Here is a 17,777-nt window from a genome sequence, read left to right on the forward strand (position 1 = left end):
ATCCTTTTAGTGGTTTCAAGTTTTCTTCAATGTAGGATTCATGCAGGTGCTCTGTAATACCTCTATTCATATCAGTATTTTATGTTGTTAGAGCACTTGTTTTGTACAGGGATGGATGATGGATGGGTAGATAGATAGAATGATAGATAGATAGATAGATAGATAGATAGATAGATAGATAGATAGATGGACAGACATATATATAGTGATAGATAGATTTAATGTAAATACTCTTATTTGTGATTGTAGCTATTTTTGAAATACTACAAATACATGAAGCTAGGCGCTTATAGATAATTCTCAACTTTATTCATACTGTAGCTGCTGTTCAACAACACTCTACCGTTATTTTTGACCCAGGACAAACAAACAATTAGAACAGCTTTGTTAAAAGAGTCTTTTCTTTAATAATCTCAATTAGAATAACAATGTTCAATTCATAACACACCAGCCAGCATGAACACATATTAATATAAAAAAAAAAAAAAACATAATTTTAAAAAGACAAAAAGTCCACGGTGGGAATTAATTAGGGTGTGAGAATCAGGACGTGAGAGATTATGTGAGAGTTCTCTTGTTTTTTAAAAGTGGCAATCAATTACATGGCAAAAACAGATTGATTTTACCATGTAAATGATTGCCACTTTAAAAACACAGGAGAACTCTCACAAAATTTATCACTTCCTGATTCTCACACCCTATTGCTTCCCCCCATACTGTATGTCTGATTAGTGAGACAATTCATATACCACTAGTGTCCATAATCAAATGATTGAAATATCGATTAATGTTAGGATCCATTTTGTATGCTGCTCTTATATCTTAATCAATCTCAAATTTAGAGGTATAGATGTTTAGGCAACAGTGATTCACCTTTGTTAGGGAATCAGTAAAATTGGAACCAAAAAAGAATCTATATTCCTGGCCAGGAAATAAAACACACAGGGAGAAGAATTATCCCCATTTTATTGCCCACTCACATGTAGGGATAAGCTGCAGCATCTCCTGGCTACTGGTGATTCACCTTTTTCAATTGGCAGCCTTATTTGGAGTGCTGGTTTCCAAATGTCACCTGTGTGCATCATACAGTGGTCAGTTGGCTGAGGTGTTTAGAATAAAGATTCTTACGCATTTCTGCACCTGTAAATATGCTCAGTGGTTTCCACAGAGACCAAGGTCAGAGGTTTTTAGATACTATATTTTAATATCCATATCACTTACAGACACACTTACAGATGTGTCCTCATACATCTGGCAACCATACGCCATATAGTTCTTCCTGCTACTTGCACCCTGCCATGCTGCTGCTTGGTGAGCTATGTCACCTCATGCTGTATTGATTCCTATTGTAGCATACTGTGGTGCCTGAAAACCCGGAGAGTATTACACAACTTTCTGTCTACCAGATGTCACTTTTCCTAAACTGCACAGTGTATACATTAAATAGTCATTGACATTTCTGGAGTTAAGTCCACTGATTGGCTGACAGAACCAGTCATTTGGTTCATCGTGTTTGTCATGGTACCGGAGCTGCAGTTGAGTGTGTAATAAAGGATTACGTCATTAGTGTACGAGTCCTGCATTTTTCAAAATACAAAAAACAAGATACATTCAAAGTGTAAGAATGCATTTGCAGCTTTCAGTAACACATGTAGTTGCTACTGTACACAATATATCTTGCTCTACATGATGCTCTTCGATACATACAGTATAGACAACAGGAATGAAAGCTCCTACAGTATGCATGTCCTGTGTTTCAAGTGTTATTAGAGTATTCTGCTCAACTCATTACATTGTTATGTACCTCCCTCCACCCTTCACTTTTCAAGTTATTCTACTGAACTGCATTGAACTCTAAAAAACTGTAGACTTTGTATGTTACTGTAGCAGCTTGGACAACATGATGCAAAACTGCAATGGTGTAAAGATGCAGCTCATATTAAAAATTGTAGTCAGTACTGTATCCAGTGTCCCTTGCTTAACATGACACACACAACAGGTGTGACTGCTCCTATGCATGGCATGTATGGTCAATTGGTTAAGGTGAACATTTTGCATAAACGTCACCTTGGGTTTGAATCCTGGTAAGTAGCAATGTCGTTTTGCAATCATTATTATTTTATCTTCAATATAGTATAATGTATTTTTTGTAATTTCAGTTTTGCAAACTGGTACACAGAACTCCAGTATCTACATAGAAAGATAAATACTGATAATTGCAATTGAGCTGTTAAATATAAAAGGTCTATTTCACTAATATATGCATGTGCCTAACTGGAAAGCAGGACTAATTTCTACACTAACAAGCATTTTGAATTGCGCCTATACTGTTATAAAAAGACTGCTCTACTAAAAACTATGGGGCCAATTCAGTAAGGATAGCAGATGCTACTAATCAGCAGAATATGCTATCCTTTTGCACACATGCTGGGGACCACCCAGCACTGGGCAAGGCCACCCAGCAGGCTGACCGGCGCCTACCCCCTGCTACAAGCAGAAATTAAGCAGAAACTAAGGTTGACTCCTGCTGATGCAGCTTAGCTGCGGCTACAGGAGTCCAGGCGCCATATTACCTGTCATGCACAACCCACCATTCGGGCTGCCCCGTCGCTGCAACATTCCATTTCCTCCATGAAAATGGAGCATTGCCGCCCCCCTCCTGCCCCATGACCGTGTCTGCCTTATTGACAGGCAGATGACAGGCAGAGGTGACCGCAATTTCTGCGCACCCCCCACAGAAAATGCAGACACATGCGCAGTAGGGGCCCGCTGCGCATGCGCGCCCCCCCTTCCCCGCAAAAATTTCTGGCTAGATCGCGATTTGCGATCCAACCTGAATTAGCCCCCATATGTGCCCAATAAAAAAAGCTAGATAAGCGTCAATGTTATTAACCCAGAAAATGCCAACCTGACTTATATATGCATGCATGTGTTAGCAGGAAAACAAGATACTGAATTTTTCCTGTGTATTTTGGATTTCCATGCCAAATGTAATAGATTACAAATTGAAACTAACAATTAAATGAATCTATAATGTATTTTCTCCTGGTTTTTATAATGTTATTATACTATGTACTGGCCAATTGTGAATTAGTGTATAATTCTTATTATTTTTAGATCAATAAAACTACATGTTTTCTAACACTCCTTTATTTATTTTTATTATTTATTTTTTCTTTTTAATTTTACATTATAGGGGATAAATAGCCCTAAATGATAGCTGCCCGATAAATAGGTTATTTATAAACACTATAAATCAGCACCAGGTCTTTCTTTCATTCTAATTATGACACTAATATAAACTTAAAAACTACTTCTAAAATTATAGTACATTTTTATAGTACATTTTTAAAGTATTTTAATTTGAAAACATCAATAAAAAGATGTATAACAATAAAATAAAATGTAAATATTTAATCAGTTGTGAAATGTATAAAATTAAGGGAAATATAACTTATAGATACTTATATAATTTTCTCTTTCAAAATAATATTATAAATAATACAAATAATAGCAAAATAATAACTTTACTATAGCATAAAAAATATCATTACCACTAATCTTCAAACGCATATACATATATATTGTAGGCTAAGATGGTTAATCAGAGTTATTAGCAAACCAAAAAAGTTAGTCATTGGACAAAACCATGGGCCTAATTCTGAGTTGATCGCAGCAGGAACTTTTTTAGCAATTGGGCAAAACCATGTGCTCTGCAGGGGGGATAGATATAACATGTGCAGAGAGAGTTAGATTTGGATGTGGTGTGTTCAAACTGAAATCTTAATTGCAGTGTAAAAAATAAAGCAGCCAGTATTTACCCTGCACAGAAACAATATAATCCACCCAAATCTAACTCTCTCTGCAAATGTTATATCTGCCTCCCCTGCAGTGCACATGATTTTGCCCAATTGCTAACAAACTTGCTGCTGCGATCAACTCAGAATTACCCCCCATGTTGCACTGCATGTGGGGAAGATGTAACATGTGCAGAGAGATAGTTTGATTTTGGTGTGTTATATTGTTTCTGTGCATGGTAAATACTGGCATGCTTTATTTTTACACTGCAATTTAGATTTCAGTTTGAACACACCCCACCCAAATCTAACTCTCTCTGCACATGTTACATCTGCCAAACTGTAGTGCACAGGGGGGGGGGGGGGGTAATTCAGACCTGATCGCTATGCTGTGTTTTCATGCAGCCTGCTATCAGGCCTGAACTGTGCATGCGTACGCACCCCAATGTACCAGCGTGTCGGTCCGCAGTGATGGGGAGCACTGGGCAGCGACTGGATGGTGCAAAATAAGTGATTGCATGGGCAATTGCAAGGTGACTGAAAGGAAGAGGGTATTTGTGGGTGGCAACTGACCGTTTTCTGGGAGTGGTTGGAAAAACGCAGGCGTGTCCAAGCGTTTACAGGGCTGGTGACTGACATCAAATCCGGTCCCGGACAGGCTCAAATGATCGCAGTGGCTGAGTAAGTCCTGGGCTGCGCAGGCTGCTTGAAAACGCAGCTTAGCAATCAGGTCTGAATTACCCCCTGTAATGAATTAAGTATTTTATTATAACAGAAGGAATGGATTTGAGTAGATTAAGTAGTATGTAAGATTGTCTCCATTTTCTTGTACATTAAAACTAATGATGGAAGAAGAAAACCTTCTCCGCCTGCTCATGCCACCTCATTGTCATCATCATCATCATTATGTTTTATGCTTAAAGTCTCCATTGTACCACACATGTCTTGGAGCAAATTTTTATGGTACTGTTTGCTACTGTTACACCCCTGCCAAACCCCCTGATATCCATCATAAAAATTACATAAAAAAGTACAAATGAGGTTATTTTGAGTTAATTAAAAAATGTGAATAGGTTGACAAGTTAATGTCTCTGTACTCTGTGTGCCTGAATATACAGTGAGGTCTTTATTTACAGAACCAGGTTGAGTATCCCATATCCAAATATTCCGAAATACAGACTTTTTTGAGTGAGAGTGAGATAGTGAAACCTTTGTTTTTTGATGGCTCAATGTACACAAACTTTGTTTAATACACACAGTTATTAATAATACTGTATTATATGACCTTCAGGCTGTGTATATTAGGTGTATATGAAACATAAATGAATTGTGTATATGTACACACACTTTGTTTAATGCAAAAAGTTATAAAAAATATTGCCTAAAACTACCTTCAGGCTGTGTGTAAATGGTGTATATGAAACATAAAAGCATTCTTGGTTAGATTTAGGTCCCAGCACTATGATATCTCCTTATGGTATGCAATTATTCCAAAATACGGAAAAATCCAATATCCAAAATACCTCTGGTCCCAAGCATTTTGGATAAGGGATCCTCAACCTGTATCACATTTGACGTTTATGTTGCCGCATAAAATTAATAAAAGCAGACAGGTCTTAAATCCAACAGTTTGAAATGTAATGTCTGTCAGTGGTCAATGGGGGTAATTCAGAACTGATCACCCGCTAGTGTTTTTTGCAGCACTGTGATCAGGTCAGAACTGTCCATGCATATGAGGATCGTTGCAGTGTGATGGCTTTAACAAAGAATACATTTGCAAAGCCGATCGCAAGGAGACTGACAGGAGGAAGGCATTTGTGCGTGTCAACTTTTCTGGGAGTGTTTGAAAAAACGCAGGCGTGTCCAAGTGTTTGCAGGGTGGTTGTCTGACGTCATTTCCGGCACCGGACAGGCTGAAGTGATCACAGCAACTGAGTAAATTCTGGACAACTCAGAAACAACACAAAGTTTACTTGTACCACTCGGCTGCACATGCATTAGCACACTTGCACAGTGAAAATACACTCCACTATAGGCAGCGGCTATCTGATACCAGCGCTGTAAAAAAACTGCTAGTGAGTGATCAGGTCTGAATGACCCCCAATGTCAGCAGCATATCAAACACAATAAAGACAAATAACCAATTGCACCTATTAACGCTCTTAGAGTGGACCAATTAATTACCATTAGCTGTAATCACTTATCTGTGCATTGCTTGCATACCACGCTCGAATGCATGCCCAGAACTAAGGGGTCATTCTGACCCATTAGCTCGCTGTGTTTTAACGCAGCAGAGTGAATGGGTCCTTACTGCACATGCGTCGGCGCATGCCAGACGGCCGAAGGCCGTAGCAGGGATTTGATCGCCTCTGCCTGATTCACAGGCAGAGACGATCGCTGGGCGGGAGGGGGCTGAATGGCGGCATTTAGCCGCCATTTCCTGGTTTTTTCTTCGGCCAACGCAGGCGTTGCCGGACTGAATGGGGGGCGGGCCGCAGCGGCTGCGTAACATCACACACAGCCGCTGCGGACCGGGGAGCAATTAGTAGCTCCCGGCCAGCACGCTGAAGCTGCACTGGCCGGGAGCTACTCTTGAAGTGCAAAGACACATCGCTGCTGTGCGATGCCTTTGCACTTCTGCGAGGGGGGGCCGGACTGACATGCGGGGTGGGCTAGCCCTGTGCTGGGCGTCCGCCCACATGTAAGGGAAGAAGATCGTACGATCAACTTGGAATGAACCCCTAAGTAAATGTACAGAAAGGTGTCTATAATCAATCAAAACTTTACAACTGGAATCAGCCGGAAATTGGGGGTCATTCAGACCCAATCGCTGCTGTGCGTTTTCACACAACAGCGATCGGATCTGAAATGCACATGCGCTGGCACTGCAGTGTGCCAGTGCATGGCAGGCAGCCGACGGCTGTCTTAGGCTAGCGATCGCCTCTGCCTGATTGACAGGCAGAGGCGGTCACTGGGCGGGAGCTGACGGGCCACCAGCATTTGGCTGCCATTTAGGAGGCACGGTCCAGGCAATGCAGGTGTGCCTGGACCGGGAGTGGGTGGGCCGGAAGCATTTGGCTGCCATTTAGGGGGCACGGTCCAGGCAATACAGGTGTGCCTGGACCGGGAGTGGGTGAGCCGGAAGCATTTGGCTGCCATTTAGGGGGCGCGGTCCAGGCAAGACAGGTGTGCCCGGACCTGTGCTGGGCGTCCCCCCGCATGTCTGTGTGACTGATCATAGCTGTGCTAAATTTAGCACAGCTAAGATCAACTCTGAATCACCCTCAATATACTAAATGGGGTTGGGAACAAAATCCCAGCAGTCTGTATCCTAATGGTCAGGATGCCACCAGTGGCATCCATACGGTCAAAATCAAAGATGGATCATGGTAAGTATTTAAACCCTACCCCTACTCCTAACCCACCCCTCCCACAGCCTAATTTTCACCATTCCCTCCAACAACCTAATGCTAACCATCCCCCATGACAGCCTAAACCAAAACCCCTTAAACACTTGCAGGATCCATTGGTATTCTGAATGTTGGGATTCTGACCCATCCTGCTAATTGTTGTCATGCCAAAAAACATGTGACATAGATCTAGAACTATTGACACTTATGTGTTCCACTGTGAATTGAAATCTGGGATTTCTGCATTCCATGTACATAAACCTTAATATAGCAATTGCATCTATTAAATGTATGTTACTCAATATATAACGTGTGCACACAGTCACAGAGTAAAGTAGAGAGTATCAGAATAACAACAGTATGCGTAAGAGTCAAGTACAGTAGGTGAAGCAATTACATAGAAACTCTACACAAAAATGAAAGAAGTTTGGCAAATATTTAAACTACTGTAATAGTGCACATCATCTAAACAGTCTACCAAAGAGCCACTAGAACATATTGTGGTAGCATAGAGTAATTCTAGGCCAAAGGCAACTCTCATTGTAAAAAAATGGTTAAAGGAATTACTGTATTTTCGTTTAATTTCCAAGGGACACACAGTCCTGATAAAAAAATCAGTTGAGATTACTTGTATTTTAAGACTAATGCTCTGTTGACATCAATTTTGAGTGAAGATTGGCAGTTATCGCACAACGCTTAGTCACTGGCTTGTTGGAGACAACAGCGTAAAGTTCTTGTTATAAAGAGGTGGTATAATGGTTATCATTACTGCCTCACAACACTGAAATTATGGGTTTGATTCACACCATGGCCTTAACTGTCTGGAGTTAGTATATTCTCCCTGTGCTTGCGTGTGTTTCCTCCCACAATCCAAAAACCTAGTTGTAGGTTAATTGGCGACCAAAACAAAATTAACCCTAGCATGAATGTGTGTGCATGTGATAGGGAATATACAGTAGATTGTAAACTCCACTGAGGCAGGGTCTGAAATAAATGTCCAAATATTCTCTGTACGCACTATGAAATATGTATGCACCATATAAATGTAATCCCCTCACTCACCACCCCGGGGTATTTATTATATATGTGCCTCCACCCAAGCTAATTATTATAAGGCTCGCATGGGTAAGCCTTCCTCCCGTATTAAATGTGTGTGTGTACTAACAACTGATACTCATTACCTCTTATTTTGTTCTTTTCTTCTCTTTCAGGTTTTCCAGATCAATGTTAATCCACAAATTATCGGTAAGTATTATAATTTAATCACAGTATTCCACTACACAACTTATGAAATAGTGAATGGTTGTATACAATATAGCACAAAACATTAATATATATTATATTAATACATTAATACTACTACTATACATATTATCGTGCATGCAATACAAAAAATGTTCTTCCCTTGGTAATTTAACTGAGTTACCCGGGTACTCATTAAAATTAATGTGCACAATAGGGGCCCATACATTATAAAGAAAACAGTTACTATATATATATATATATATGGATTTGACAAACAGTTGAAAATATATTCCAGTGTCAGAGAGTAAATTAGAGCTACTGTTCCTAGGATATAGTTTTTATGGGGTAGTTATTGTGTGATGATAGCTCAGTCCATGAAACAGGATAGTATTAACTTCAACTAGTCACAGTATTTGTTACATATGTTTCTCTTTGGATAACTTCCAGTGTTATCTAGCTGGATACTTATTTAACCTCTCCAGAGGTCTCCTTCACTTGGCTATATAACCATTAATAACAGTAGCAAAGTAATTCTGTTGCTCTGAATCCCTGCAGGCTTAAGGCTGTAGTCTCTACATCAGTGTTTTCCCGGTAATATAGAGAAAGTATGAATAGTATTTATATCATTCCAATGAAGAATACTAAGTAATGTCTCCTCCTTTCTATTTAACCAGAAGTATATTATCCAGTATAGGATGTTGATTTTAGTTATTGTACCAAGCCTTCCTCTTCAGTGTCAATTACGATGGAACTCCCTTGTAGTAATTTAGTATGTGAACTTCGATGGGTTATGATAACCCCAGTCTCACAAATATATTGTGCTTAAGTATTGACTGTTTCCAATCTAATATTTATATATATATATATATATATATATATATATATATAAGACAGTTCTCACTAATTTTGGAGATTGCAGGGCTGTATTGCCAGTTAATAGTAGGAATATTTACTATACAGATCAGTCTACTAATTAGCTACTATAGTAAATATTTATAACTCTCCTGTCGGCTTGACTTGTGACACCATCCTATTCTGCATCTCAGTGACCGATTCCTAGTTAGTGTTGAGTCTGGGGAAGGAGGACTGTATGCTGCATTAATGAAAGTTCCTAAAGCCTTGAGTCAGCTGAAGTCTGTTAGGCTCGGTGTATGTAATCTGCAGGGGGCAGTGTAGTTTTGATTAACTTACAATTCCCCGTATGTTGCTGCTGCGGCAGGATGACGCTCCCCCGACTCCTCCCTAGCGAGGTGGGCGCAATGGAGCTGGGTGGTCTTTTGTGAAAAGCAGGCAATCCTGTCATCTACGCACAGCCACGGCTTACAGGGGGACGCCTCTTCTGTCTCTCCCCCGCTCGTGAACCAATGATCCGGCCGGATCAGGACGAGTCACCGCCTTCTCCCTCCTATTCGCTCAGAGGGCCGCCTTCATCAGCGTCATCTGAACTCGGCCTCCACTCCTTTCTCCCGGCAGACTCTGGCGTGGGTAGCGCTACTCCGTCTCTGCGGCGCCGCTGTATGTTTACCGCATACAGCTCTATTAGCGGCCCGCTAGAGCTCCGAGCACGCACACTAGCCAGTCGATCAGCTCCTCCCCAGCAGCGCAGGTGAGCCCTCTATATACCCCTTGCTAACCAGGACTCGCGCCGCACGGCCATTCACTATTGGTCGCCCGTCCCCTGCCCCCGCCAACCGTTGCCTGCTGTTGTCAACAGCTCGCGGTCAGCCCCTGAACCCGGCTCGAGGACTATCTCTTCCCGCCCTGCAGTGTGTCTCTCCCGCAGCGCGAGGCCAATATCAAGGACCTATTTTGCCGCCGTTACTGTCCTGCAGACTATTGCCATTCTCAACTTGTCACGAGCCCACAGTGAATTATACACAACCATTCACCACATCAACAAAAGTATGACAGCAAAACACTACCACAATTGATAACATAACTACTACAAGTAATTAATAACAATATACATACACATATATATCTATTATTTATAGTTTTATTACCATTAATTGTAGTATGCATTTTCCCTACCACAATCTGCTTATGTGAATCTAAGTTATAGGGGATTGTATATGAACAACACATTCTTTTTATTAATAACAATAATACATATTAATTTAATGCTAAACAGATATCAATATATGAGACATGTTACACTCTCCCCCTGGTGATCTGTATATTTATACATCCCAAGTAATCAGATCACCAAATATCTTCCTCCTTTCCATACCCAAAGTATGGCCAGGTAAGTACTATACTTGGGTGAATTATTTGAGGTAAATATGCAGGTTTACCTAATTCCGGATAGGTTAATATTAAAGGAGGTCTTCGTTCTCTGAATGTTCTATAACTAGGCAATTTATCCTCACCAGTATCTAAGATCCTGGATTCACTACCAGAATCCATACTTGGGTTAACCTCAGTGGTACCTATACCCCCTTCTGATAGAAGTCCCCACTCAGAGTCTGACCCACCTTCTTCGTTAGGAGTATTACTGGATATATTACCATCCCTGTCCAGGGATTTGTCAGAAAACATCCCAGGTGTGTTACAATCAGATAACAAGGGAATAGATTTATCAGTACTGTTATCATAATAAAAATATCCTGGGCCTGGTTCCCTGTCCTCAACATCCCCATTAGATTCTGCTGGCATGTTGGGAGATTGGCATTGACCTGGAGAAGATCTTAACCTATTACTATCTTTCCGACTACATCTTAAGAGTGGCTCATTGTTAACATAGTCAGGGAGACGAAGATTTTGTGAGATGGGCAAAAGATGCTATCGGTGGTATGTAAGAACTGTTCCCTCCCCCGACTCTAACCTTAGTTTATAAACTGGTATGTTAGGTAATTTTTCAATTACCACATATGGATCAGGTCTCCATCGATAAGCGAGTTTTTGCCGTCTGGGAAGTCCTAGTTGCTATACTAGTACTCTATCCCCTATTCCTAATACATTTTCTTTTACTCGCAGGTCATATCTGATTTTATTCTTGACCCCTGCTTTTTTAGAAGCTTCCTGAGCTAACTTATGTGCATGTCTAAGATCTTTCCGTAATTTAATTATATACTGGGAATGTGTTTGTCCATTAGCATCCCGGGAGGGAAGTCCTAATGAAACATCTATGGGCAATCGAGCTTCCCGCCCAAACATCAATTCATATGGGGAGTACCCAGTAGATTCATTCTTAGTGCAATTATATGCATGCACTAGGTGACATATCCTTCGACTCCACTGTGTCTTGCACATGGGGTCCAAGGTGCCCATCATATCAAGCAGGGTGCGGTTAAAACGCTCCGGCTGAGGATTACCCTGTGGGTGGTAAGGAGTAGTTCGGGATTTCTTAATCCCACAGCATAAACATAGCTCCTTAATAATTCTTCCTTCAAAATCTCTCCCCTGGTCAGAGTGCAATCGGGCAGGTAACCCATAGTGAACAAAGAACCGTTCCCATAAAGTTTTGGCTACTGTAACAGCTCTTTGATCAGAAGTAACATAAGCCTGGGCATAACGGGTGAAGTGATCCGTTACTACAAGTATGTTACATTCCTTCCCAGGTGATGTTTCCAATGATAAATAATCAATGCACACTAGATCCATGGGACCATGGCTCTGAAGATTAACAAGGGAAGCGGACTTAGTGGGAAGAGTCTTCCTCAAAATACAGCTACCACATGTCTTACAGTAGTTTTCAATATCCTGTTCCATCAAGGGCCAGTAAAACCGGTCAATTATCAGTCCCTTTGTCTTTTCTATCCCAAGATGGCCATGCTGATCATGTAATGCTTTCAAAATAGTTTCTCTATAACACTGTGGAGTAACTAATTGTAATTTGAACTTCCCAATTTACTTAACTGACTCACGGTACAGTATTCCATTCCTTAGAGTCAATTGCTTTAGTTGCCGCATCAATAACTTGGATGCATGTGTTAGAGAACTTACATCACTTTCAGCACAACCAGACTCAAGACAGAGTATGACAATGGAGATATCAGGATCATTACGTTGATCCATGCGGATCTTTCCTTGACCTATGTGTGGCAATCCCCCTAATTCAATTTGGCTTAACCAACAATAGGCCAGAGGTAAAGCCTTGTCAGAGGCTCCAAGGGCACTAATACATTCCCCACTTTCTGCCATTACACATGGGATGTTAAAGCACAATCCTTTGATGGTGGTTGCAGGAACTTCAATCCACTCAGATCTATCTATTTCACTCTCGATTCTCGATAGTCTAGACAAAGAATCGGCATCTATGTTATTGATGCCTGGGCGATATTTAATTTTAAAATCATAAATGGACAAAGCAGCTAACCACCTGTGCCCTGTGGCATCTAGTTTAGCAGTGGTAAGCACATAGGTCAGGGGGTTATTGTCAGTGAACACCTCAAAACTTGCCCCATACAGGTACTCATGAAATCTATCAGCCACAGCCCATTTAAGAGCAAGGAACTCCAGTTTATGTACAGGATATCTTCTCTCACTATTGGACAATCCCCGGCTGATATAAGATATAGGTTGTAACTTTCCTTCATGAGTTTGGTACAACACGGCCCCTAGACCATCAAAGGACGCATCCACATGTAATGTATAAGGCAGAGTGGGGTCCACATAGGCCAATACAGGGGCATTGGTAAGACTCCATTTTAACTTGAGGAAAGCCTCTTCACACTCAGGTGTCCATCTATCCCCAAATTCTTCAGATGGTTTAAAATATCCCTCCTTTTTAATTGATTTGGTCGTTGAGGTTTTACCAACTGGCGGATACCCCTTTGTCAAATCAGTGAGAGGGCGACATATTACAGAATAATATGGAACAAAGCGGCGATAGTACCCACAAAACCCGAGGAATGATCTTAGCTCCTTTAATTTCGTGGGTCTAGGCCACCCGTTAACTGCTTCAACTTTAGTTGGATCAGTAGAAATACCCTGTCGACTTACTACATGTCCCAAATAGGTAACAGAGGGCAGGCAGAACTTGCATTTGTCCAAAGAAAGTTTAAAACCTTTCTTCAATAATCTATCAAGTACCCGGAGCAGACGGTGGTTATGTTCCTGTAAAGATGACCCAAAAACAATAATATCATCGAGATAAACTAATACCTCACGATAATTCATATCACCCACCGTCTGCTCCATGGTCCTCTGGAAGGTGGCTGGGGCACCCTTGATTCCCTGGGGCATCTTCAAAAACTCAAAGAAACCCAAAGGGCAAATAAAAGCAGTCTTCTCTCTATCCTGATGATTCATGGGTATTTGGTAATACCCACTCCGTAGATCCAACACTGTGAACCACTGACTCCCTTGCAAACAGTCCAATGCCTCCTCTATCCTAGGAACAGTGTATTGATCTGGCACAGTGCGTTGGTTAAGTGTGCGATAATCAATACACATTCTAATTTGTCCATTTTTTTTACGAGCCACTACAATAGGAGAGGCATATGGACTTTCGGAGTGTTGAATAACCTCGGTTTCCAAGAGAGTCTGAAGATGCCGTCTGACATCATCGAAATCGGCTGGCGCAAGTCTGCGTGCTCTTTTCCTAAAAGGAGTCTCATCAGTCAGCTTTATACAGTGCTCAACGCCTCTTGCTTTTCCCAAATCCCATTCCCCAAAAGAGAAGACATGCTTTCGTTTCAGCAATTCCTCACATAAAATATTTTGTTCTGCCAACCCAATGTCACTCCCCTGGAAGCATGGATGTAAGTCTTCTATTGACAGGCCCCGAGCAAGAGAGGAATCTCTGTGTTCAAACTCCCCACTCCTGTATTCCTTATAGCAATTCGCCATTGTAAACGCTGTTGCTTCCCGACACATTTTTAAACACCATTCACTAAGGACCCTAAATAAATGAGCATTAGTCCCAATGATCACTGGCATTGTAGTTTTATCACCAGGTGATTCGGGGCATACCAGAGCAATTAAAGGTAATGACTCTGACACACCCATAAACCCTTCCGGAAACTCAATGTTAATTACCACATAACCTAAATATGGGTATTTCTGTTCACTCAATCCCCAAATTACCAGTCCTTCTAGGGGCCGGATAGGGACATCAGATAAATAATGTCTATACCAATGCTCAAATATGATGGACACCTGGGACCCACTGTCTAGCAAAACAGGGCATGGATGTCCATTTAATTTAACAACCACACGTGGAGCAGGTCCTACCATACCATCTGGAATAGAACTACTCCACTGGGCACTCCCCATTGAATCTATATCTAATTTCTGGGAGATGGCGAGGGGCCCGCTAATCTCCCTCCATCGTTTCCCTGATGAGGAGAAGGGGGTGACTGAACATTAGTTCCCACTTCATTCATTCCCCATTCTATAGAACATTCCATTGCCCTATGTCCTAATTGTCCACATCGGAAACACCCTCTGTTTATAAAATTTCCACCTCTCCTAAAATTTCCCCTACCACTGTTAAACCCCCTATTGGAATTACTGGAAGTAATGCTAGAGGGTTCCACCATTTTATTTATTGCCAGAATAAGCTGGTCTATCTTCTTATTTTGTTCCACTACCAAGGTAACTAACTTATCTTCTTTTGATCCTTGGGCCTCAGGGGAGGGTACCACCATTTTGACAGATTTGGTATGAGTCTTTTCCCTATTAGCTATTAAGGCTTCTTCCTGTGTAATTTCCTTAATTAGATCATTAAGGGTGGGACTTCCTAATAATAAAGTTGTACAACGCAACCGCTGTGCTACAGGGTCAGTTGTTAGTGCTCCCCTAATTAATTGTTTCAAACGGCCACTATCCACTTCAGCGGGAGCTAACCCTCCTTTATCCACGATTTTATGGATTAATTTATCCAGTCTATATACATACTGTGACAGCTTCTCCCCTGTCTCCTGATATGTATGATGGAATCTTGCAACCAAATCACCTACATCCTCTAATGTCCCATATGTGTAATCTAAAGCCTGAAAGTAGTCAGCCACAGCAGCCCCAGGATTACTTTTTCTAGTGGCTTGAATAATTCCCATAGCGGGTCCCCGTAAGCTCTCTACTATCCTTTGTTTTTTTATATGATCCAGGCAATGCCACTCCTCAGACTGCTGTATAGCTGCCTCCCTCCAGGCCTCATAAGGTTCCTCGCCGGTAGGCACAGGAATTATTCCTGAAAAAAGTCTCAATCGCCTGTAACTACCCTCATAGTGCCACCTTTCCAATTGATGTACTACTTTATCAGCTATCACCTCTAACTGATTACCTAATTTTTCTTCAATACCCTGTGTTTGACTACCTTCTCTCTCAGTCGCGGAGGGATCTCCACTGGCTGGAGTAGACATGTCACCCACAATTAAGGGTTCAGCCGCCCTTTCACTTCCATCCTTTTCAGGCCATATAATTATCCACCGACGTTCTGGGTTAGATCTCACAGCCACCACTTTAGGAAGCAATTCAGACTCTAAATCATGACTGGTAGTTATTAGTACAGCACACATCTCTCCATTTTCCTTAAATTGTTTATCAACTATCCTGGGTTGTTTCACCCCAAACAGAAACAACATCTCTGTCATAATTGTACCGTCAGTGGTGTCTGTGAGATCCCCCCTTAATACAAAACTCCTTTCTGGATTTACTCCCTTTCTTATACACCATTCAAATGCCTCATTACTTGTATATTGATTCATTTTGGTTACTGTGCTTCACTTACTCCTGAGTATATTATAAAATGATCTCACGCGGTGCTTCCAAATGTAACCCCCTCACTCACCACCCCGGGGTATTTATTATATATGTGCCTCCACCCAAGCTAATTATTATAAGGCTCGCATGGGTAAGCCTTCCTCCCGTATTAAATGTGTGTGTGTACTAACAACTGATACTCATTACCTCTTATTTTGTTCTTTTCTTCTCTTTCAGGTTTTCCAGATCAATGTTAATCCACAAATTATCGGTAAGTATTATAATTTAATCACAGTATTCCACTACACAACTTATGAAATAGTGAATGGTTGTATACAATATAGCACAAAACATTAATATATATTATATTAATACATTAATACTACTACTATACATATTATCGTGCATGCAATACAAAAAATGTTCTTCCCTTGGTAATTTAACTGAGTTACCCGGGTACTCATTAAAATTAATGTGCACAATAGGGGCCCATACATTATAAAGATAACAGTTACTATATATATATATATGGATTTGACAAACAGTTGAAAATATATTCCAGTGTCAGAGAGTTAATTAGAGCTACTGTTCCTGGGATATAGTTTTTATGGGGTAGTTATTGTGTGATGATAGCTCAGTCCATGAAACAGGATAGTATTAACTTCAACTAGTCACAGTATTTGTTACATATGTTTCTCTTTGGATAACTTCCAGTGTTATCTAGCTGGATACTTATTTAACCTCTCCAGAGGTCTCCTTCACTTGGCTATATAACCATTAATAACAGTAGCAAAGTAATTCTGTTGCTCTGAATCCCTGCAGGCTTAAGGCTGTAGTCTCTACATCAGTGTTTTCCCGGTAATATAGAGAAAGTATGAATAGTATTTATATCATTCCAATGAAGAATACTAAGTAATGTCTCCTCCTTTCTATTTAACCAGAAGTATATTATCCAGTATAGGATGTTGATTTTAGTTATTGTACCAAGCCTTCCTCTTCAGTGTCAATTCAGATGGAACTCCCTTGTAGTAATTTAGTATGTGAACTTCGATGGGTTATGATAACCCCAGTCTCACAAATATATTGTGCTTAAGTATTGACTGTTTCCAATCTAATATTTATATATATATATATATATAAGACAGTTCTCACTAATTTTGGAGATTGCAGGGCTGTATTGCCAGTTAATAGTAGGAATATTTACTATACAGATCAGTCTACTAATTAGCTACTATAGTAAATATTTATAACTCTCCTGTCGGCTTGACTTGTGACACCATCCTATTCTGCATCTCAGTGACCGATTCCTAGTTAGTGTTGAGTCTGGGGAAGGAGGACTGTATGCTGCATTAATGAAAGTTCCTAAAGCCTTGAGTCAGCTGAAGTCTGTTAGGCTCGGTGTATGTAATCTGCAGGGGGCAGTGTAGTTTTGATTAACTTACAATTCCCCGTATGTTGCTGCTGCGGCAGGATGACGCTCCCCCGACTCCTCCCTAGCGAGGTGGGCGCAATGGAGCTGGGTGGTCTTTTGTGAAAAGCAGGCAATCCTGTCATCTACGCACAGCCACGGCTTACAGGGGGACGCCTCTTCTGTCTCTCCCCCGCTCGTGAACCAATGATCCGGCCGGATCAGGACGAGTCACCGCCTTCTCCCTCCTATTCGCTCAGAGGGCCGCCT

At 41.1% G+C, this 17,777-nt stretch overlaps 1 protein-coding gene across 1 annotated transcript; it reads right to left on the reverse strand.

Annotated features, from left to right (window-relative positions):
- Positions 1-14,682: 14,682 nt before the first annotated feature.
- On the reverse strand, positions 14,683-16,104 carry LOC134944322 (paraneoplastic antigen Ma1 homolog). Its single transcript, XM_063932903.1, has one exon. The coding sequence runs from the start codon at positions 16,102-16,104 to the stop codon at positions 14,683-14,685; it is 1,422 nt and encodes a 473-aa protein (XP_063788973.1).
- Positions 16,105-17,777: the final 1,673 nt, after the last annotated feature.

This window comes from Pseudophryne corroboree, chromosome 7 (assembly GCF_028390025.1).
Source record: "Pseudophryne corroboree isolate aPseCor3 chromosome 7, aPseCor3.hap2, whole genome shotgun sequence".
NCBI lineage: Eukaryota > Metazoa > Chordata > Amphibia > Anura > Myobatrachidae > Pseudophryne > Pseudophryne corroboree.

What these genes read in the sequence shown, in the direction of transcription:
- LOC134944322 (XM_063932903.1), bottom strand. Translation starts at nt 16,104, where the DNA reads ATGAATCAATATACAAGTAATGAGGCATTTGAATGGTGTATAAGAAAG.